This window comes from Zootermopsis nevadensis, unplaced genomic scaffold (genome assembly GCF_977971745.1).
Source record: "Zootermopsis nevadensis isolate Lab colony 2312 unplaced genomic scaffold, Znev_1.0 Znev_ptg000023l, whole genome shotgun sequence".
Taxonomy (NCBI): Eukaryota; Metazoa; Arthropoda; class Insecta; order Blattodea; family Termopsidae; genus Zootermopsis; species Zootermopsis nevadensis.
In genome coordinates, this window is record NW_028259155.1 from 7,990,030 (window position 1) to 8,014,293 (window position 24,264).

Consider the following 24,264-nt stretch of genomic DNA (forward strand, 5'->3'; position numbering starts at 1 on the left):
CTCAGACAGGATGCGTCGCATGTGGAGTTCTTCCTTTAGAATCAGCTGACAGGTCCCATAGCCTATCCCAACAATATCGCACAAGTCGTTGATGGTACGACGTCGATCTTCGTGAATGGCCTGCCGAATCTTTGTAACATTTTTGGGCGTTGTGCTCGAAGATGGTCGTCCAGAACGCTCGTCATCATCGACAGAGGTTTGGCCATTTTTAAAACGTGAATGCCACACAAAAGTTTGTGCACGACCCATTGCGGACTCCCCAAATGCTTGCTTTAGCATTTCATAGGTTTCCGTAGCCGTTTTGGCGAGTCTTTATGCACACCCCATTCCGAAATCGCAGGAGGGTCGGTGTAATGCACTACCAAAACGCCCGTAACTAAGAAACAAATGCTAGTTCGATGATGCCGGCTGGCACACTGATTCACTATGAATGTAGGCCGCACCCCTTAGCGGCAGAAGCTCGTACTACATCCGGTTCGCCCTCTATTGACACAATCTTGAAACTTTCCGATCGCACCTCGTATTTAACATTCCACTGGTCATCATTCCATTTTTGGATGTCTTCCTCCACAAGAATACAATAGTTTTATGATGTTTATTGTGTTTTTACCATTTCATCTTGGTTGGGTTGAAATTACCCAACAAGTTCATTTGCCTGCGATGTTGTCGTAACTGATTGCACCACGTTAAAGAAAGTAGAGTACACTTGAATAGCATAATGTACTTACCATCTTTCATCTGCATCTGTGTACATCTACAACTTTGATGCCAGGTTAGGTTAGGTTACGTTAGTTTTAGTTAATTGTAGCTTTTGTTATGTTGTGTCTAGATGTAAATGACAAATTCCATAATAAGCTCTGTAGTGGCTAATGGTTTGTGGATGCGAAGGTAGAAATATCTGGTATCTGAATAATATTAATGTGAGTTTGTACGTACTACAAAATAGTTTTAGATCAAATAATAATATAACTTATTTACTTTTTTGTTTGGTTGTTGTTTTTGTGCAGTTGAGTGTTTTTAAAATCTGCTCTTTTTCACTACTGATTTTCATGCATGATTTCAAGAATTTTTTAAAAAAATGTTAATATATTTATATAACATGGAACATAACGTTTTTAAGTACATTTTATGTTTGAAGATGGTACATGCTTGCATACTTTTTCTTTCTTCCTAGATATCACTCTCGTTCAAAACTTGGATCAGAACACAGAAACACTTTTTGTTCTGAAGAGATTTGTGCCTAAGAGCAATGACGTGTTGGAAGAGCAGTTGGATCTCTCTCAGTTTCAAGTTGTCATCTCAGATTCTTTGGACACGTGCGTCAGGTTTCAGACTGTAGTGCTACAGGTGTGTGTCGGTATTTGAAACAGTACAAGGTCAGAAATGATATCAGCATCATCCAAATACACATATAAATGTCTTCACACAATGAAGTTAGGGACAGAAGATTTCTGTCTTCTGGGTTGTTGCGCCGTGTAATCTGGTAGATGTCCAACAACGTTTCAGAGGTCATACTGCCTCTGTCATCAGGTGCGATAGTATGAAGATTTCTGTCTTCTGGATTGTTGCGCTGTGTAGTCTGGTCGATGTCTACCAAAGTTTCAGAGGTCATACTGCCTCCGTCATCAGGGTGAAGAATTCATCGCCCTGATGTTGGAGGCAGCATGACCTCTTCAGTCTCACCGCTGTGAAAACCTCAAATCTTGCGTGTTTATATTAGTTTGGTCACTCTGTACACACATACATTATGTCTGTTTATGATGTGATTTATATTATACAAATGTTATTTGTTCTGAAGTCTCTCTTTTTTTTACTTCATTCGAGTCCTTCATTTATTCTACTGTGTATTCTTTTCACAGTGCTTGTGCATTTGTTTCAGGTCCTGTCTTCATTTCTCAGCAGTGTAATGGAATATGATCGTTCAATTTATAACAAGCTTTGGGCCGCACTGTCTGATGTTTTGACTGTTGCACCTCTCAAAATCAAATCCCAGGCATTTAAGCTAGCTGCGAATATATTAAAGAAGGTTGGATTCACAATGGATGTGAAGGTAAGATTATAGTTTATATGTTGTATTCTTAAGTATAATTTGAAGTGTCAGTAACCAGCAAAATGAAACAAATTATGAACAGTTGTGGCACATCTTCTGTGTTATTGCCTCTGTTTGTGACTGGTAACTTCCAATGCTTTCTTATTAACAGTCAGGGTGGATAAGCAAAGACCCTTAATATAAGATTAGAGCAAAGGCATTTCAACAGTTCTTGAGCTATGATGATAGCTTAAAAATTCAGTTTCTCTCTTAATTTATTAATTAGATTATATAGTAAAAAAGTAAAGCTGTCCCGCTATACGCCATGTAGGTGCTTGGGGGGAGAGGAGGTATAGCTCCTACTCATTCTTGACCTCGGCACTAGATGGGGGTGAGTGGTCAGCATCACGCCACGGCCGCGCTTTACCCCTGGGGAAAGGACCTTGGTATCTAAGACTTGAGGTTCTCACAGCGGTGAGTATGAAGATTTCCGTCTTCTGGGTTGTTGCGCTGTGTAGTCTGGTCGATGTTAACCAACGTTTCAGAGGTCATACTGCCTCCGTCATCAGGGCGATGACGGAGGCAGTATGACCTCTGAAACGTTGGTTAACATCGACCAGACTACACAGCGCAACAACCCAGAAGACGGAAATCTTCTGACCTTGGTATCCATTGGATAGGAGTCTGGGTGGGCCCCAGAACCAGTCTGGACGCAGAGGCTAGAAGAAATATCCTCTGCCCCCATCAGGGATCAAACCCCAGTCATCCAGTCCGTAGCCAGTCTTTATACGTCAGCTCATATTAATTATATTATGAAGTTACTAATTTGTCAATTAGCTCTAAAACTGGAAAGGTTATGGAAAAGGTAAATTGGCATACAGTGTCTCATTTTTATCTACAACTCTTTTTTTTAAAAACATTTTTGCTCTGATACGTACCGGGTCTACAATTTCTGCTGTAACGGCCTTGCTTGCATTGCGTGCTCGGCCGAGTGCACTGTTGGTGTGGGATAGAGATAGCGTGTTCTTCCCGTGAGTCACAGGCGAATCAGTTTCAGTGCCGCTAGTAACAGCGAACTACGAATATTTCTCGTCACTAACACATGTTATTACATTAATTTTCTTACCTTAAATCACAAAAGATGTTCAAAGTGACTTCCTTGTGCTTGCAGGCAAGCTTCACATCTCGTTAACATGTTTCGAAATACTTGACGAAGCTCTTCTTGGGAAATTGCCAAAATGAATTGTGGTTTCCTGTTCTTCTTTTTATCCAAAACTGATCCCGTACTACAAATTTTTTTTATTAATCTCTCTATCGTGGGCCTGCTAGGAACACTTTCACCGGGAAAATGTCTGCGATATTTACGGCGGCATCTTCCGTAGGATGAATATTTGGCATATGTATCGACTAAGAACACACGTTGCTTAATACTGTACACCATATTATCAACATCAATCCGCGACGAGAGACGCAATGAAACTGATTCGCCTGTGACTCACGGGAATAACACGCTATCTCTATCCCACACCAACAGTGCACTCGGCCGAGCACGCAATGCAAGCAAGGCCGTTACAGTATAAATTGTAGACCCGGAATTTAGTGAGTTACGCTTGATGTGTGTGCAGAAACACATGTAGGTCTTGATGAAAATGTCCACTGTTAAACAAAATTTTAATGTCTGGAATAAGAGGCGGCTGAGGTCCTCCAACGACCGTAAAGCCACAGAATGAGTAGGTAAGTAAGTGCTCGCATTATTTTTGTATTAATACATTTCGGTTATGTGAGAAAGAATGAATGTGCCCCTTTACAGGGACAAAGTGCCCTTTATATGGCTAATTGCATTTGGTTACATGGAAAACACAGCTATGGCAAGACTTAATGTTGGGTTGGTTGCAGAGTTTGTTAAGATGAACGGTTGTCGAAATAAATTATGTCTATAAGGAACATAAAATGGCAGAACTAACAGTAAGATAAGAAAAATATATACTTTTTAAGGTAGAATAGTGGAATCTGAGAATATAATAACGGGGCTGAGAAACCGCCAAATACATCATCTCGACCAGTAGAAATTACCTGGAGTAATGCATGAGGAATTTATTTCATAAAAAGGTTGTCTCTCAACATGTGTTTAAGTAAATATGTATAAAGGAAGGGAAGAATGCTTTTTCAGTAAGTTTCTTTCAGCATTTCTGGCTTAAATTGTACTGTGTCTGAAGGTTCTCTTTGCTGGTAGTTTGTAGTCTGTGTTGGTTCTTTTTCATTTTTATCTGTTTGTTTGTGTTTTTAAATAATGGCAATATATTGTATTTCAGTCTGATGCGTACTGTTATACGAGTTTCACGTCAGCTCCACTTGTGATTTACTGCTTCATATGACTTGGTTACATGAATTCTGCTGACTCTGTATGTGCAGGGACTGGTAAAGATTTATGCTTTAGAAATGTCTCCTGTTAAAGTCAATATTTTTACATTTAACATTTGTTTCAGATTCAGAACACACTTTGTCTGCAACTGAAATCAGTTCTCTCAATTGCCAGTGAGATTTTTACTTCTAAAGAGTTTCCTGAAGAAGAAAGAATTCAATTTTCTCACACTTTGAAGGACGTGATTGATGTTATAACAGAGTTGAATGGAACAGAATCAGATGATTTTGATGAAATCCTGTTTTCTGCTATGAAATTGATTGTTGTTAAGTGGAAGGCATCTATACTTTCAGGTGATTTTTAAGGACTGTATTATCCAAATAAGACTTGCGTACCATTATTTTTTTAGAATTAAAATTGATATGCAGAAGTCAAATTATACTGATAATAAAAACTGGTAATAATTTATGTGTAGCAATTTTTACGCTATCCGTGGCGTAACAGCTCCAGAGAGCCAAAGCCGACTAACTTGACTGCTGGCCTCACGTTCACATGCCTAAGCAGAGGTGAATGATCATCCAATCAGATACAAGGTGACGTGTGGTCAGCACGACGAACCCCCAGCCATTGCTAGTTTTCCTGACCGGATTACGCTACTCATTTTAGCTCCCCAATTTCCTCACGATGCTGGGTTGGCACCGGTCCCATACACCGGTCGAAAGCTCATGAGAAAATTTCTTCTACCCCGAGACTCGAACCAGCGCGCATTCCGTATCGCCGTTCCGAAGCATGATGCCTCAGACCGCGCAGCTACGGAGCGGGACAATTTTTACGCTATAAATAAACATTATGACATGCAATTAGTCTTTTGTTATAAAGATTTCAGATAAAGAAATTTGCATTGTATTTGGATAAATGATTTATTATATGATTGTTTGTAGGTAATACATAATAGTGATAATGGTAGTTCACCTTTGGACGTTCCCTTTTAGTGCTGTCAGTTCATATCAGCAGAGATTGACTGTCTTTGGTCTGATACAAATTTGAGAGTCACTTGTGGTTTTAAAAAAAGGAATTTTGAAAGTCAACAACATGTTTGAACTGAATACACGTCCATTTAGAATTTAAACTAAGAGAATGTTAAGCTGTAGAAAACTTGAAGTACCCAAAAAAACTATATTTTTTTTAAAGTTTTATAATAGACAGATTACTAAGCGAGGTGGTAATAGTGATTGATATTAATGTTGCAGATGAACTTGTACAGTCAGCAGCTTCTCTTGCACTTGTATTGCTAAAAAAGCTGCCCAGTGTTTATATGGATGACCACCTCATCACGGAGTTAATAACAGACGTGAGGGTAAATTTGGTAAGGTCAAGCTTGGGCTATTGGTGCGTTGTACTGCTAGTGGTGAACTGTATGCTGACACATTGTTAAAGAATAGAAAAATAAAAATGTAGCGAAGAACTGAGTGTTTAGTTAAACTTTTAGTGTGATGATCTGATTGCTATATTCAGTAAAACATTGTCATAATCTTTTTAAGTAAAATTATAGTAAAGATTAATTGCAAGAATTTACACTTTATTGAGTCATCGTTGTTGCGTATTTATATTTGTGACTGAAATTTTTACTAAGCTCATATACACATAAAACTTGTTTGAAAAGATCTGTATTTCATGCTGAAAACTGATTCGGGGTAATTTATTTTGTGTATTGGTTCAGCAGCTTCATTAATTTTCATGAAATCTGTCATGGGTTTTCAGAATTTTGTATTTTATTTTTGGTAGCCAAACTTCAAATAAGTGGTCTAAAAGGTTAGAATTTAAGACGCTGTCGTTTTACTTAAAACGAATATGTGGACATTTACAAAAGAAATAAATTCAGTGGAATACACAGGAATGTTATTTGTATGTTACTGAGCAATTTTGATTAGCAATAGTATTTTGTAACTTGCATTTGGAATATACAGTAGATTCCGGTTAATTGGGCCATCACCTAATCGGGCCAGCTGCTTATTTCGGACAAATCTTAAAAAACAAACTTTTTTAACTCTTCACATGGAACTTCGCATAATTGGGGCAGCTGCTTAATTGGGCCAAAGTGTTCTAGTCCCGATGTGTCCCAATTAACCGGAATCCACTGTATTTGGTTTGGATGATGGATGGAGCACCTTACAGATGAAAATGGCCACCACTGCGATCCATGGACCTTTCCAGTTAACCATGCGCAGTAATTTATTGCTGCATAACCTGTGAATAACATCATTATACAATCGACGGAGTCCTTCAGTAATAAGGGAATTTTAAGGTTAAAAGTACTGTTTTATTCCTTTAACTTATTCTTTGTGTTAATTTCAGAATGTTGTCCAGCTGTTGCAATGGTGTGTGTATGAGGATATGGCTTCATACTTATCAAGTTCGCTTACAATGCAAGATTCTCCTCAGGAGGAGATTGAAAGTGAATTGGGGGAAGGACAGGAAGATGTAAAAAGAGGAAAGATTGAAGAGGAAGATAAGATCAATGAAGAGACTGAAGAAATTGAAAATGAGACAGAGGAAGAAGAAAATTATGAGGAGGAGGAAGAGGACGATGATTATACAGATGTTGAAGATGATGAAGATGATGATGATGGGATGGAAGAAAGTAGAGATGAAATGACGTTCAAGCAGAAAGGTCATGCTGAGAAACCTAAAGAAACTGATCGCGCGGTCAGTGGTGGCCGAAGTGGTTGTAGCACGGGTCTTCAGAGTAGAGACGTTAATAGTGCAGGTGTGCAGAAAGTTAAGGTTTCTTGTGCTGATGGGAGTTCGACATGGCGTAAATTGCTGAATGAGTTGGATGCACTGATGAAGTCCTTAAAGAGAACAAATGAAGTATCCCAGTTGGTACAATTGTTGCAATCTATGCACAGCATAATCAGGTGTGCCATTGAGGTAATTGTTTTGTTGGAAAATAACTGTCGTAGCCCTCCAGATGAAACACCTTTTATAACTACTTTCTTTGATGATTATTTTGGTGATATGATCAGGTTATTAGTGCAAGTACTGGCTACATTATCATATGAAAATGAAGAGGAAGAAATGGGGGAATGTGTCATTCTCATGTGCTTGGAGATGGTTGGCAGCTTACTGCACGTGCCGGAGTCACGTTACGCTTTGCAGCAGGACATTGAGGCAGCTGTTACGTTACTGTCACTACCATGGCATGAACAAGTGCCACCAGAGGGCAATATGAATCATTCATTATTGTCTCTTGTCACACAGTTAACTGCTTTGTCAAGTAAGTTCTCAAATGATGCGACATTCATTAATGAATAAAACAGTTACTGGTGTAGTGTGTTGAAGAAGACAGTGCCTTTTTATCGCACTTAGCTACAACTGCTATGACTGAATCATGTGTGTGTGTTGTCCGCGGGATCCCCGGGCTCGACTGACCTCCTACCACCAGGAGCCTCGCCTTTTATAGCCAATACTGGCTTGTTTTATATGGCGAGCACTCCCCGTGATACGGGGTCAGCCAGGATGGCCTCGATGGGGATCCAGTGGACGACGAGGTAAATGGCCTAATTTTGGTTTTATTTAAAAAGCATTACATAGAATTTTTTGCAGGATCTCATATATTCTTAAGGTCCTGCCGTTCCCCATCATCAGGGTGTAAAACACTATTGCAGAATCTATATAAGGTTATTGTTGTTGCCACTGTCCAATTTTTAGCAGTATGGCTGAGTCCCATCAGTGCTGCTGCCATTTTAGCAAAGTGGATGGGCTTCTCATCGATATATTCCTGGTGGAGCATCAGCTTTGCCGGACCCGGCCAGAGAACGCCTATTAATGAGGGCATGGCATACGTGTACATAGATGTGTGAACTTGTCCCTGTGTTTACATTCTACTAGCATATGATAGAGGTTGTAAATTCTTCATTAATTAACGTCAGTATAAACCAGAAGCTGATAAGTCTATGTAGTGATGCAGGCTGTCCAGGGAGGCTAGAGGTTCACTTCTCCCCATCTTATAAGTGATGCCCCCAGCAGATTACACTGCTACTTATCTCTGGTAACTCTGGTAAAGCTCCAAGCTGCCTATAGAATCTCCAAGGTTGGTTCCATTGGAATGCTATGGTGGTAGCTGTCTCTGTGCTCTGACCTCTGAAATGTTCTTTGGATAGGTTATCTTCTGGTGATTATTTGGTATAGTCATCCCATAGACTACTGGCTGGTTTGCTCGACGCCCATCTGTCAACATCTTTGCGCAATTTGCTAATCCACTCTGGTGACCATCATATGTAGTCTGTTCTAGGCAACTGATTAATCTGCCCCTTGCCTTATTTCCGGGTACTTCCTACGGCAATTTCTTGCTCACTCTGCAGTTTTACTTACCGTACTGCGATCAAGCATCCCAACCTAACCTAACCTACTTACAACACTTTGCTAGCCAGCTCTGTTGCCAAAGCTTTGCTGTATAGCAGTCCCAATTCCTCACGATCTTAGCATGTTCTTAATGGCATTTTATAAAGTAAAATTTGAAAGTATTGGCAGTAAATATCTCATTGTTTCAGCCCATTCTGAATAGGAAATACATCAAACTACTGCACTTTACTGTAGGTTTCATTTAATTATGTTCTGAGTAGCGGAACTAGTTTTATAGGTAAACCATGCTTATTGAGAATGCTGTACACAGCTTTATAAATAGTTGATGTCCTGTCTCGTTTGTCTCCTGTTTTTCCCCAGTTTCTGTAAGAAGTAAAGTAACTAGGTTAAAGAAATTGACTTCAACTAACCCAGAACCAAACTACAGAGGAGTGCTTGTGTATGATGAAAGAAATCCTGATAACTCTTGTTGAGTGTTGCACATCCATGAGTAGCAGGGATGTGAAATGGTTTGATTGAAACAGCATTATGCAGATAATATTCAGTACCTTTACGAGAGTCTGAACTTTAATGAAGTTCTATAATATAATCACCTGAAGTCTGTACATACAGTTAGTAAATGACTGTATTTGTAGGGCAAAAAATTTCAGAAATTACTGTGTAGTCTGTGTGAGAGGGTTGTGGAATGAATTGTTTTATTTTGATTTTTTTTTTATGAGACCATTTATTATAAAAACAGTTTACATTTATGTTTCACAAAATCATGAATTTAGATGTACTCACAGTTTTGTTATGTCATTTTCAAGAAATTACATTTATTTCTTCATGTTTTGCAGGGAGTGAGTTTAAAATGTTGTGCCTTAATCACCTCCTCCATATTTCACATTGCGAATATTTGGACTGGAGGTTCAGCTTAATGCAACACTGCATTGGAAGTGAGCAAAATGATTTTGCGAGCAGCGTGGTGCGTAGTATTCCATTCATACTGCAGATGAAACAGTTCAGCCCTATGAGAGTGTTCTCATATTTACTTCAGCCAGCTTTGGCGAACAGCGACACAGATGTTCCTCTCCAACGTTCTCTGGCATCAATCATCGGTGATATGACGTGTGTTCTTGCAGGAAGTTGTGTGTACTCAAGGTTGGAAAATCGAAATGAATTTCTAATTTTGCATGAAATTATAGAAAATGAAATTTCATTATTTGCATACAAATGTGAGTTTTATATCTTTTGACTCATATTTATTATCAGTTTTAAAATGTATTATGTTTATGTTTGATTCAACAAACTAATATTATAATGTTAATTTTATCAGTTTTGTCTGCATGAGTAAGTTATTTAAAGGTTTTTGATTTGGTACTTGAAACAGGGTTGTCAATGTTCTTCACACGTTGTATTGAATTTGTGCACGAGCATTCATGTTTTATGTATAATAATCATTTGTTCTCTTGGCAGGAGAGTTAATAATTTAAGTTGTCTCATTTTATTCCTCTTTGATATAAATAATAGGATATACTGATATTGTTCTTAGGCATTTCTTGAATTTTAGTGTAAGTGAGTGGGCACGTCCTATCTGTCATGTTTCTGAGCTGAGAAATTGTGCTGCCATCTATCATATGGAGTATATGTTCTGCCATACAATAACTCGAGACCAATGAACAAATTTTCATGAAATTTGTGATGGACATATTAATGCTCTTGGAGGCTACTCCATACTAGTACTTGAATGCTTGAACCTGTGAGGTGTGTGAACAGACCTCTGCAATGTCATTACCCATGATCCTGTGTGATGACATCCTCATTTTTGATGTCCATTTGCTTCCATACAACATGAGAATAGCTGAGAGATTTTTATAAAATTTGCTATATATGTTATACATACAATTAAACGCTTGTCCAAACTCATTCTTCCCCCCTCCCCCCTCAGAATTAGTAATGCCTGCATGATGGGTGATAGAACTTGCAAGGTGGCATGATGATCCTCTGTTATGACATCATCGTTGAAAAGATGGTGCTGCCTTCTATCAGTGGCCACATGAACTATTCATACTGCCATCTATTAATGGCCATATGAACTATCTGATACCTTATTTGTACGATGTGGCGTAAAGAATGCCTTTGGAACTTTTATGCACTCTGCAGAATATATATTTCCATGTGAGATTTCGGGTTATCACAGTAGCAAACATGAATATGACAGCCATCTGGTGTACTGTGCCCTGTAGTTTCATAGAAGTTGATGTGGAAAGCAGCAGCGTTAGTTGTACGGATCTTAATCTTGATTGGCGTCTGTCTGAAGATGGCTGTCTCTTAGGTTGCAGTACCTTGCTGCAGCAAGTACCTTTGAAACTTTGGGAAACTTCGACCAGACCGTGGCACTGCAACCCAGAAGACAGTCATCTTTATACTGGCCAGTATCAGAACCTCAAATCCTACTGACATCTGTCTGTTTCGTGGTAGCCAAATGTAGGTGTCAGAACGTATACCAAAACTCTTATCTTTGAGTAAGTAGGGAACTCGTGTTAATATAGTTTTAAAATTTTCTAATAGCAGCTCACCATGGATGGGATTCATGCTTGTGTCTTTGTGAGAGTTTGGTATGAATATGCCTTTATACATGAAGTGACAAGAGGCTGGAGAAGGTTGCATAATGAGGAACTCTATAATTTGTAGTCTGTTACCAAATATTACTAGGATGATCAAATTGAAGAGAATAAGGTGGGCAGGGCATGTAGCATGAATGGGACGATGTGAGATACATCCAGAATTTTGGTTGGAAAGCCTGAGGGGAATTGACCACTCAGAAAACCTACTTGTAGATTTGGGGATAATATTAAAATGGATCTTGGGGAAGTGTAGATGGAGCGTGTGGATTGGATTCATCTGGCTGAGGTTAGGGTCAGTGGCAGGTTCTTGTGACCTTCAGGTTCCATAAAAAGTGGGGAATTTCTTGACACTGAGCATACTAGTGGCTTCTCAAGATGGATGCTGTGCCTTGGAACTAGTTTTTAGTTATATGTTTATATATGTATTTAGGAAAAAAATTGTATATATAAGTAATCTCCCACCACTGCACAGTTAGAAGTTTTCTGAAATGTGAATGTCGGAAAATTTTTCAGGAAAGTGGAGATGTCCAAAGTCACTTACAAGCTTCTGTGTGTCGATTGTCACTCTGATAGAAAATTGTACAAGGCTTCTGGATTGGGTTACCTGCAACAGATGGAAAACCAGGTTTTGAGATGTCTGGACTTGGTTCATTCAGAAGATGAGAATGTGCGTTTGTCAATGGCAAATGCTCTGCAACAGCTGTCCACCCACATTTCTTCATTTCATCAGCCTGAGATGCCAAAACACTGGCTTCATTACCTCCGAGATCAAGCTGTGTCTGTAAGGCTCAGTTTTGCTTCCTATGCAAAGTGTCTTGTGTTCAATCCGAAGTGGGTGGAGGAAAAGCAGTCAGAATCTGAAACTTTGCTTGAGGAACACATCCCTCTCAGTCAGAAAGACAAAGTGGAGTTAACTCAGTCCATTCCATTGCTGTCATTTTGCGTTGAAGAGATGACAAAAGTAGTTTTTGAAAGTTTAACAGCAGGAGACCGTGAACTCCAGCGCACCATCATTTTTACTGTGAGATCACTTGGCAGGTGAGTCCCATCATATTCGTAGCTGTTGGAGCATCTGGTTTAGTTTAGTGATGGGCTGAGCGTGTAGCTAGGATCAGGGAAGATGAGTACATACAGGATTTTGTTGGTGAACCCTTTTAGAAAGTGTTCACTAAGAAGACTTGAGAAATAAATGGGAGGATAATATTAAGGGAGATGTTAAATAGGTTGTAAGCATGAACCATCGCCCTCTCGCCACGTCATCAGCAGACAGGCCGAGGTCATCGTCTGTGATTCTGTTATTTGTGCCGTGCTCCCAAGATAGATGGGTGTTTGAGTACAAGTGAACAAGCATTTGGAATACTAATCTCTCCTCCCACGCTTGGTAAACTAGCCAGAGTTAAACGGAACAATAATTCGGTATAAACAAAATAAAGAGTATAACGACATGTCAGCGTGCCTGAAGGGTACAACCGCTTTGGAAAACAATGGAAAACTACATTTTGAATCAGACTCAAACAGGACAGTAGTATGTTTGCTTTTAACTAGACACAGGAAAGAATATGTAGGCATGAACATTGATATGACTTGTACATATTTACACAGTGTCACATATGAGCACCAACAAACAGAGAACAAATACTATGTGGTACCATTAACTTGGCCTGTGTTAAAAATAATACCTAGTACTCGCTTCAAGAAATATGCATGAGGTGTGACTTGAATTATCTAGCAACCCACGGTTCCAATAACAGGCTAATGTAATGTCTAATTGAACAGAAAGGTCGGCTTCGGTATTACATATTGATATCAGGCTACAGAAAATCTTGTGCGCCATTACACAACTAAGATATGTTACTGACAACAATAACTGCACCTGAGAAGGGCTCATCCTGTAATTCACACTCATATCTATAAACATTAACATAAATATTTATACACATTTTGCCTGTTCATCAAGATCACTTTTGCTACTTCATCAGAGTCTGTTTACAAAATTAACCGCTGTTCAGTCTCTGTTCTATTCCCTATCATTTGCTCCGTTATGTCAACAGATTTTTATTCTATTGAGAGAAATATATTTTTCCACCAGTTTCTACTAGCATAACTAGAACACTTCAGTTTCTGTATTCAGAACTTATGTTAATGCTGTGGTAGCCACTCCCCGGCATTCACCCACCGTCTCGTACCCTCACCAAATTACTGACGCTGGATGTGGTGAACTACAATCACATGAGTGAAGTATTATGTGGTTCTATCGTGTTTAATGTTCCTTTTGGCTTGCCGACACCTCTGACAGGGTCTTGAATGTATGTCATTGTTATGACCTTGCAATTGGAATTTGACAGTTTCTCGGTAATGTTGACATTAATAGGGTCAATAATTATAAATTCATGCAGTGCCGTTACTGCTATGAAGTGGCTCTGAATAAAGAATTGTTCTAGCAGAGTGCTATTATGACACACGTCCAGTTAAAAAGTGCGTAACTGTGCTGCGCATTGATGGTAAATTTTAAAGTAAATTGCCGCTAATCCAAACATCCTTCCCAGCACATTATTCATAAGCATCACTTTGTGAATGTCACATTGCCTGCCAGCCGTACAACATTTGGCGCAACATTTTAGAACTTTTAACGTTCAGTATAAGAACTAGAAACTGCAAAATTTAAATTTTACAGGAACTTTTTTTATTCATTATAAAATTAGGTTAAATACGTCTATATTTAATGATATAATAATTCTAGTGTTTTTAATACAGAAAAATTTGTGGTTTCACTTCTGTTTGTACCGTTACAGAATTTTTTTTTCAGGGTTCCGTTGGATTGTGTCTTGTTACCAACTTTAGCAAATCTTCTGATGTTTATTGCTCATCCGTCTTCTATGGTGCTTCCACTTGCCAAATTGAGTGTTGGTGAAATTGCAGAGGCACATAATGTCAGACCATGTGACATCTACATACGCTTTAAGAAGGAAATATGTGGTGTGAGTTTCACTGTAAATTATTTCCTTAAAAATAAAGATGATATTGTTTGCTTGTGGTAGAGTGGTGATTGTTCAAATTACTGGAGAGCTGAAGAATTCAGGTTATAGTTTGCTTTTATGAACTGTGGAATTTATTATTGTTAGATACAAAACTTTCCGTTAAACTTCCCTCCATATTGTAACATCCGCTGGGGATTTAAGTTTTAAATATTGATAGGAGGTATAATAATGTAAGGCTGAAGATGGCTGTTTTCTGGGTTGTTGCGCCATGTAGTCTGGCAGATGTCCACCAACGTTTCAGAGGTCCATGCTGCCTCCATTATCAGGGTGATTGCCCTGATGATGGAGGTAGCATGAAACGGTGGACATCTACCAGACTGCATGGCGCAACAACCCAGAAGACAACAATCTTCAGACTCACCGCTGTGAAAACCTCATATCCTACATAATGTAAGGTTATTAAAATTTTTAAATACATCTGATGATTTAGGTTAGGAATGTAAAACTAGTGTGCTAGAAGTTTAGTGACATTTTAGAGGTGCTTACTGCCTCCATCAAGGTCATTATGCTTGCTGCTGTGGGAACCTGAAATCTCGCCTTGCCAGATATGGTTACTGTGAATCCCCCGTTCACAGTAATATCCTAATCTTTCACTGTGCAGTTTTCATGTGTGTACACGGGTAAAACCAAGTTAAGGGGCTTGTACTTTGGCGATACAGCAGGGGTGCAAGTGGCGTAGATTTCCTTGCAGCTTGTGTCGTTGGTTTCCAGGATTATTTCATTCATTACTACAGATGGTGGCAGCTGAAAGACAGTATTTTTTTAATGACAATTGTGTCTGAGGGTTTAGTACAACCCAGATTTGAGGTATGGCTCCTGCCTCAGAAGCCGTTAAAAATTATTAGATTGTACGTATCAGTTAATTGCAGTTAACATTTTGATGTCTGTGTCATCACTGTTCCTGTTATTTTCGCAGCTGATTGTGCAGTTTGTGGTACTCAATCATCATATCGGAGGCTTAAGTTTTGGAACTTCGGTGCAGAGGATAGTTCGAGCATTGGGTTTTACAAGTTTTCGAGAATTTCTTCAAAAGGACTCGCATCACATAATTCCATATCTTGTGCCTGCAATGGTAAAGAATCCAGGAACGTCACAACTACTTAATGATATTGGAAAAACTATGATGATTGACACCAAAACTCTCATAGAGGAAACATTCCAGGTTGGTTCCGAAATAATTAGCAGTGGGACAATTTAGTGGTATTTGTTTCCTTGATTGAACAGATTTTTTCAGTTTAATTTCAGATAACTCCCAGGAAGTGAAAGAAATTATGTCATTTGTACTGCAGATTAATTTTTCAAGAACAGTTTCACTGCTGGAATTATGGTTCTGTTAAAGCATGCTTCAGAACAGACAAATTTCTACCAAAGGAAGATGCATCTTACTGCACACATTCTAACTGTATATAAAATGGAGTTCTTCTAGTTGAATTATTAAATAAAGATTTGTTTGTAGTTTAAACCTGATAGAGCTCAAATTTTGTATAGTGAGATACCGCATCGTTGATAGATTTTTATTCCACAAGTATATATTTTTTACTAGTCTTTGTAATTTTAAACAAATTTGTTTTATTGTAGCATGTCTATCCACATATCTACTTATATGAAAATGAGGAGACTCTTAAAGCATGCCTCAAGTACATGGAGGATTTTACTGGTATCAACGTAAAAGATCTGAAGAGACGCTCATTTAAGGTTAGTTTTATATATACATATCTGTGTTTCAGGTTTGACGTATTTAACTTTATTTTGTGCTCGTCTTGCGGCTTCAGCCAAGGTTTGTATTTGTATACAAGTTGTTTTGCTTACTCTGTTCTTCGTACCTTATTCACTATATGCTCTAGATACAGCTACAGACAATGAGGAATTGTATTAATTATTATCCATCGTCTAGTAAATATAAAACGTAAAACGACGTTTCGGAGATGGGACTCTATCTCCGTCTTCAGGTTCCTACACAGTTGGGCCCACTAGATAGAACTAATCCCTATCTCCGGACAAGGTCCGGAGATAGGGATAGGATTTACTAGACGATGGATAATATCCAAGTAAATTTTTATTCAATTGACTCTTCACCATCGTCAAGAAGTTTTAGATTTGATATATATTAATTATCTTAATGTCACTGTTTACTTTAGTTTTTTTTTAATAGAGAAAATGCTTCGAAAATGGAGGAGTTTTAATACAGCAGTTCATTGTGCAGGTGCTCTCACATACATTTTTGTAATAGGTCATTCACAATGAATTGCTGTTACATTACGAATGCCACAAAGAAAGAGTGCTTGATGCATTGCGTGAGTTGGCCAAGGACGATCCAGATTATGCCGTTCCAGACCATCCCATGAGCTTAGAACAGATTGTAAGTATATATGTGGGTTGTGGTTATCTGTGTAAATCACTTATAAATTGTAAGGGAACATATGATTCTGTTTAGGAGAGAGGCAGGTTCCAGGAATATTCTTCCCCGATGCCATACGTGAGTTAACGCATACCAGTAGCAAGGACTGGTGATATTCTTTATATGTGTTATTGCTATGTGCGTCTTTGTATATTCAGAGTTTTATTTTAGTATTATGAGAGTCATCAGCATCCTGTCTGCAGCCACAGTAGAAGATTCTGCGCAGGATTACTGAGTTGCTCGTGCAGTTTCAGTGACTCACCTGAATATCTTGATTCCAGGGACTAGAACTTAAGGCCTCTCATATTGTATTACTAAGATAATCCACAGGTGTGTTATGTATTTCCCGTTGTACATGTTTTTGATATACACAGCAATTTTCAGTAATGAAACCCCCTCATATAATGTGTCGCCTGTAAGCCGAATGTGATACTGGTATGGCTAGCATATTTTAAGTAGACGAAAGACTCTCGGGTTACAAGGCACATCAGGTGGCTGATTTGTGAATAAACCTTATCTTCTGCCAACGTTTCGAGAACAATCTGTGCTCTCATTCTCAGGGCTGCTGTGTAACAAATCTGGTCCTTTGTAGCGGGCTTGCCGATGGGTTCCCATCAGATTTGTTACGCAGTAGCCCAGTGGATGAGAGCCTAGTTTGTTATTGAAACGTTGGCAGAAGATATGGTTTGTTCACCTTTCAGCCACCTGACGCGGCTTGTAGCTCGAGAGTCTTTCATCAATTTCAGTTGCCGCAAAAGCTATCAGTCTATACATTAGATTTTAAATTGTATTTCTGGACCCCTGAGTGAACTGAATTATGAATTAAAAGAAATCTGGTTAATTAAAATGTGTGTTCTTGAGGTTTTTAATAAAATTTTGCTTCTACAGCAATATAATAATTCATTTTGCAGGCTGACTACCTGCAACCAAGGTTTCTGGGTGTTCTGGTGTTCTTTGACAGTAAGCTGGTTACGAGAAAGGTTGCTGAATCAGTGAAGAAAAAGGCTTTATCTTCTTTGCCAGAAATTATTCGCCTGATGGGGCCAAAACACATCACTCCCGTTAGGTTTAAGGTTCTTGGAACACTTCGTACAGCACTGAAACTCAACTACAGTACCTTTCCAGATCTGAATGTAGCAGCGTGGGATGCGTTTGTTCACAGGTTTGCATTATGAAGTACGGTCATTCCTCGATATTCACAAATTCAGTGATCGTACCTGAGATCTTGGCTATGCGTTTTTACATTCTTCTTTCGACCAAAGTTTCTCATTGTGCATATTTGTAAGCTTCACACAGTTTCTTATTACTTTACCCACACACATGCTGCGTCATGATTTGCCTGAGCCTGAACCTCGCTGTTGTACCCGCAGCATCACAGAATTAAGCATGTTCTTCTACTTTGTATTTTCTGCATGCACAAAAGGAGAGATAAACATGTACACAGTCTGAATGGAAATGTAAAATCTGTTAAGAGAGATGAGTAATACATGATTAATTATAACTTTAAATACATATGTTTATTAGTCTATGGCCATTTCATGATTGTATCTGTTGCAAACATACAGGCGTGGCTGTAATAACACAGTGACATAATCGCACTAACACACGTTCTTATTGCAGTATTGATCTCACAACTCCTGTCCGTCAGAACACAGTATCAACAAAAGTAAACATGAAGACTTTATACATTAACCCATATTTACTAACTACATCATCATATAATATCTCAGAGCATTGCACATGTACTGGGCACGTGAATACGCTGTTCCTAGGCTGTAGTATCAAATATACAAGAAAGTATAAATTCCTAAGCGTGTACGCCTAAACCATGAGCGCAAACAGTAGTTTCAAAATTGACTGTTTCTGTTTATTCTTTCAACAGATTATTTTTTTGTGTGTTGAATATTAAGAAACGTGTCATATTTTTATATAACTTTGTAATTCCAGAAATGAATATTTTCAAATATGATCATACAGGATATTTTTGTAGCATAATGTTTGCTATATCGTGTTCTAAAATGGAGGACTTGAGATTTTTTGTTTTCCAAAGTAAGTCTTGAATTATGTCTTTGGCATATTCTGTTTGTGGTCGATATTTACAACTGATGTGCAAATGCTCTGGTTGTTACATTGTCATGTAAATTGTTTGGTTATTTTAAAGGGTGTATGATTATTTCAAAATGTAATAATTTTTATTTTTCAGTGTGGAGGTAATTCATCTGGGACCTCTTCTTAGCACAATATTTGTTTCTCTCCTGCCACTGCTCGATGATTTTGCTGTTGAGATCGGAAGCATCTTTGCTTTCCTGATAGTTCAAAATAGTGAAATCTTGCAACATTTCTTCAAAGAATTGTATTTTGTCGAGCCGAGCGAACCCATTATTGATATATATAGGGAAATTCAGGGAGTCATTAATGAGAATGGGTAAGTCGTTCTGTTTCATTTATGTACGCATAAATGAGATGGCAGTTATTGAAGTACTGTATCAGTTTATAAGATTGAAGTATAATATTTTTACAATATTTGCTTATCATGAAGGCAAACGACTTCTGCGTGTGTTACTTAACCCTTCACCGTGGTTGGACGTCTTGTGACGCCCTGGCATTTAAATTCCCGGTCTGCTGTTAAGCCTAATTTCAAAAGCCCATAATTATGGAAACAATAACGACTGATATATGATGTTTGTAGTTGATCTGATGTGGAAGAAATGCTCTTTCTGATCATGTATTGGCAACGTCGCATTCTTCGATCTCTAAAGGCTAGTCTGTGAATAACTGCGTGACCTAAGAGGTTACACAATCTTCCAAAGAACACTGAGCTGCTTGTTTGTAGAGGTAAGATAACTCATTCTCTCAGTCTCATATGACACGATAACCGCTCCAGCGAAGTAGAGAGGAAAAAAAATTATCTGAAACGGTCAAGGGGCTCCATAATATATATATATATATATATATATAGATATACCGTTATGTTTATCTGTGTCTTCAAATATCAACAATTTTAGCACCCCTATACTCAGAAGTCTATAATCAGAAGAGTTCTTAGTAAGAGACGGTTATAACTGCCAAGTATGATGCATATATGTGGCCTTCAGTTCGCTGTCAGAATATCAGCTGGCGCAGACATATTTACTCCCGCGTATTATTGACACAGGAAAGAAATTCAATGCCTCAAAGACATTGCGTCATGTGCAGGAACCGCTAGAAAAAGATAAAAACTATGTATTTTGGTAGAGTTGACTTTTGCTGACGTTTCAATAAAAAACATACAACTCTCAACGTCTAATCGACTACTAGCATTTGTCACACACAGGATGTTCATATTATACGCTGAAATTATAAAACCATCTTTTAAGAGGATTTCAGTGAAGAATTGATCATTATATGTTATATAGTTCAAACGTTATGATAAATAAAGTGTTTTAGAGCAAAATTTAAATGGCCACCACTCCTCGTCAAGCAGCGCGGAATTTAAATTCCCACGTTGAAGGGTTAAGTAGCCTGTTATGCTTCAATTTTAATAGGCCTTTCATTATTCTCATTATCAAACACATATTTCATTTTACATGTTAATGTTTGTTGCTTACAATTGAATGAATGTTGTTAAATGCAGCACCTAAATGTTTGTCAATGGCGCCAAAATAGAAGTGAGTTATGTTATTGTTTTATTTCCAGGCCTCCTACATTCATGGACAGACTGGCAGTAATTACATCCTCCATTAAGCATGACAATGTTGACGTTCAGCTGTATGGTTTGCTGCATCTGTCATCTTTACTGCAGACAGAGAAAGAATTATTTCAAGCTTGTATTGGGGAAAAGGACCACGTAGAACCCATAATAAGAGAGGTTATGTATTACTGTATACAATTTTAGTTCTTATTAAATGTTACATATGTGTTTTCTATGCTTTAACTGTAGACAGATACATTTCACTTTGTGTGCGTTATAAAGTCGTTTAAGTTTGTATACATCAGTATAACTGTAATGGGAATTTTCGATAAAATTTGTCAGTATCAAGAGAATTAACAAATTATAAGGCTTATTTATAGTTCGTTTAATGGTGCTCTTCCAGTGGCTGAGACTACATAGCGTTGAATGAGAGCGTGATAGTGAGTAATGTATCAGAAAGGATGTGGAATGAAGTGGTCATGGCGTAATATCCCAGCACTTTCCTGAAGGGACTGAGAAAACCATGAAAAACCTCAATCAGGACAGTCAGTCTTTGGGTTGAGATTTGAACCAGAGGCCCCCCCCACCACCACCACCACCACCAAATACATTAGACGTAGTGGGAGTACAGGAAGTCAGATAGGATGAGGGTGCCACCGAACCAAGAGATGATTGTATACTCTTCTGTGGAAATGGGAATGCTGATCACCACCCACTCAGGAACACGTTTTCTTGTATATAAGGGAATCATATCAGTGGTTAAAAGGGCAGAGTTTGTTGATAATATCTCACAGTTCATTAACACACATGAACTTCTCGTGATGGACAGACACACAGACAGATTATGTCTTGATAGACGGAAGTCAACAGTCAAGTGTACTTGATGGCTGATCTTTTGGAGGGACTAACTGTGACACTGACGAGTATTTGGTGGTTGTGAGACTTAGGGAGAGGCTGTCAATAAGTAAACAAACAGCACAGATGTTTGATACTTGACTTCAGGAACCTAAATGATGCAGAAGTTGCAGACCAGTATCAGGCAAAAATGTCAAACAGGTTTGCAGTTTTGGAGAACTTGGATGATAATATGGACATCGATAGGACTTGGGAAAATGCCAACCTTTCTGCCAGAAAGTGACTAGGTCATTACAAGTTAAAACAATGTAAACTGTGGTCTGGTGAAGAGTTCAAAATTATTGGGTACAAGGAAGTGGGCTAAATTGCAATGGTTTCAGAATTCAAGCCATGTTTAGTGAGGTAATACTTGAAGGTAGTAGAACTGACAGGGCTGAAGACTGGGGTTATATTAACCTTTAAACGATGGGGATTTAAATGGCAAAGTGGTGGCAGCCCTACGGAGTTTCTTTTGCAGGTTTTTAAACTTTTGTGCACGTTTACGGAAAACTTTAATATTATCTAAAGTAAACATGATAAATTGACGAAATAAAAGCCATATTTATTCGAATAGAACAGAGAATACATAGAGTTTTTTAAAAATGCAGTTAATAACTTAATTGCCTATATAGGCCTTAGTAACTTTCTTCTTTGGAAGCTTATTTGACACGGTAGAAGCCATGGTTGTGAACTAATGACCACACAGAAATATTGTTTTGGCTACCTGAGCCGGGATAGCTCAGTCAGTATAGTGACTAGCTACGGGCTGGACGGCCGGGGTTCGATCCCCAACGGGGGCAGAGGATTTTTCCTTTAGCCTCTGCGTCCAGACCGGCTCTGGGGCCCACCCAGCCTCCTCTACAATGGGTACCAGGGTCCTTTCCCGGGGGTAAAGCCGGCCGGGGCGTGATGCCGACCACTCACCCCCATCTAGTGCCGGGGTCAAGGAAGAGAGGAGCTATACCTCCACTCACCCCAAGCGCCTACATGGCGTATAGTGGGACAAACTTTACTTTACTTACTACTTCAGTGGATACACATTCTTTTCACCCATCATGAGGAAGAATGTGAGAAACTTTGAATAGGGGGTCTCAAAATGAAACCCACTTGACAATAACAATGTTTATTGCTGTTTATGGTTACAGTTCCTAGGTTGACAGCTCAGGCTGACCTTGTAAAAACCCTAGAGAAAGTGAATCGATGTTTGCAGCCTCTAAAACAGGCCAAATGACGTAGCCAAGTCTACTTACAGTATTACAAGATTTGCGTTCCGCACAAGGAACGTTCGTAGGGCTGAATACACAACTTACGTCCCAGACAAGGAACGCTAGTAAGATAAAGGTTAAAGACAGTATTAATGAGCTTGAACAAACAGTAAGATCAATAATACGAGACTTGTAAGGAGGCATAAATGAATTCAGGAAAGGTTATTCCCCTGGAAGAAACTTGATAAAACATGACAATGGTCATTTGCTTGCAGATTCTTACGGTTTTTTGAATAGGTTGAAGAATTATATTTGTCAGCTATTGAATGTAAAGGTCGTGCGAGTAGTTGTGGCACCTAAATGTGCGACGTGTAAGCCGAGAGAGGGGAGTTCGGTAGTAGTGGGGGGTCGCAGAGCCTCAGCTGCGGTGTATATTATTTTGTTGCGTGTTTGTAACAACTTTCTTTAAATTACCGATGTGTGGACATTGTAAAATACTTAGAAACACAGAAATGGTTATTAAATTCAGTGTACTGTTTGCCATTATGTGAGGATAAAATATTATTATTGCAGATAATGGATGCTCTCTTGTCGGGTTGTCGTGATGAAGATGAGAACATTCGATTGGCTTGTGCAGATTGCATTGGAGCTGTTGGGGCTCTGGACCCTGGTCTCTTGTCTTGGAGAGAGTTACAAAGTGGTAAGTTTGATAGAAATATGATTTGAGCTTTTGCGGCGACGTGACTCTTCTTCATTTAAGCAATTGACACGGCTGATCGCCCGAGAAGATTTTATTTTGATAGAAATGTATTTAACTATGAATGGCTGCTTAAATTATTAGTTTTTACGCAAACCCCTTGTATTCTGCCCAAACCCCACAAGTGGTCTTCTTTATACAAAGAGGATCATAAAATACATTGGGTAATACATTTGACTTTTTACTGTTTCCTGGTCATTGTGTGTCCAAGCTAGAGTTTCTAAATATTGTATAAAGTGAAGCTTTCACGGCGACTGAAGTTGATGAAAGACTTGGATTACAAGTCGCGTCAGGTGGCTGAATGGCGAATAAACCATATCTTCTTCTGCCAAAGTTTCGAGAGCCATCTCTGCTCCCATCGGCAAGTGCGCTACAAAGGACCAGATTTGTTACGCAGCAGCCCTGAGGGTGAGAGCAGAGATGGCTCTTGAAACGTTGGCAGAAGAAGATATGGTTTATTCGCCATTCAGCCACCAGATGTTGGCTTGTAATCCGAGAGTCTTCCATCAACTTCTAAATATTATTACATAGCTGGACTGTCCGTGACAAACAAAGCTTGCAGTGTCGAGTTAATTGCTCTACGTTACAGAGAAAGAAGCCCTACCACTTGGCGCTGATACAGATGGATTCATATCAGTTGCTCTTATTCATCTTGCGCGGTCATTTCAGCAATGCAGAGAGACACAGACTATGGATGCTTTCTCACTGGCAATGCAGGTAAATTTTGTCTGATTAACTTTGTGGAGGGGAGTTCTTCTTGTGAAGCTAGTAGTCACTCAGCTGGTCAAGAAATTCTGTTTTTTATGAAACCTAAACGTAAATTACCGTGTCTACAAGAACCTGCATTTGAAGGAGGGCTGCGTCATGGAATTTATGTAATGGGAAAGGCTGTGATGAACTCTTGGTTCAAGATTGGAGATTAGGAAATATAAACTTCTCT

The 24,264-nt window shown here is 38.8% G+C and overlaps 1 protein-coding gene across 3 annotated transcripts in view; it reads left to right on the plus strand.

Annotated features, from left to right (window-relative positions):
* LOC110831919 (serine/threonine-protein kinase ATR) overlaps positions 1 to 24,264 on the plus strand; it is a 54,833-nt gene that overhangs the window by 5,866 nt on the left and 24,703 nt on the right. For 2 of the 3 annotated variants that reach the window (XM_087354527.1, XM_087354526.1), the window contains exons 5-20: positions 1,175 to 1,347; positions 1,880 to 2,050; positions 4,516 to 4,744; positions 5,642 to 5,757; positions 6,747 to 7,668; positions 9,593 to 9,896; positions 11,876 to 12,400; positions 14,169 to 14,340; positions 15,317 to 15,562; positions 15,979 to 16,095; positions 16,631 to 16,759; positions 17,710 to 17,960; positions 19,002 to 19,223; positions 20,474 to 20,645; positions 23,141 to 23,267; positions 23,914 to 24,041. In XM_087354527.1, the coding sequence (XP_087210653.1) occupies positions 1,175 to 1,347; positions 1,880 to 2,050; positions 4,516 to 4,744; positions 5,642 to 5,757; positions 6,747 to 7,668; positions 9,593 to 9,896; positions 11,876 to 12,400; positions 14,169 to 14,340; positions 15,317 to 15,562; positions 15,979 to 16,095; positions 16,631 to 16,759; positions 17,710 to 17,960; positions 19,002 to 19,223; positions 20,474 to 20,645; positions 23,141 to 23,267; positions 23,914 to 24,041 (4,004 nt within the window). The remainder of the gene's footprint in view (positions 1 to 1,174; positions 1,348 to 1,879; positions 2,051 to 4,515; positions 4,745 to 5,641; positions 5,758 to 6,746; positions 7,669 to 9,592; positions 9,897 to 11,875; positions 12,401 to 14,168; positions 14,341 to 15,316; positions 15,563 to 15,978; positions 16,096 to 16,630; positions 16,760 to 17,709; positions 17,961 to 19,001; positions 19,224 to 20,473; positions 20,646 to 23,140; positions 23,268 to 23,913; positions 24,042 to 24,264) is intronic. The other variant, XM_087354528.1, reaches the window with a different exon arrangement.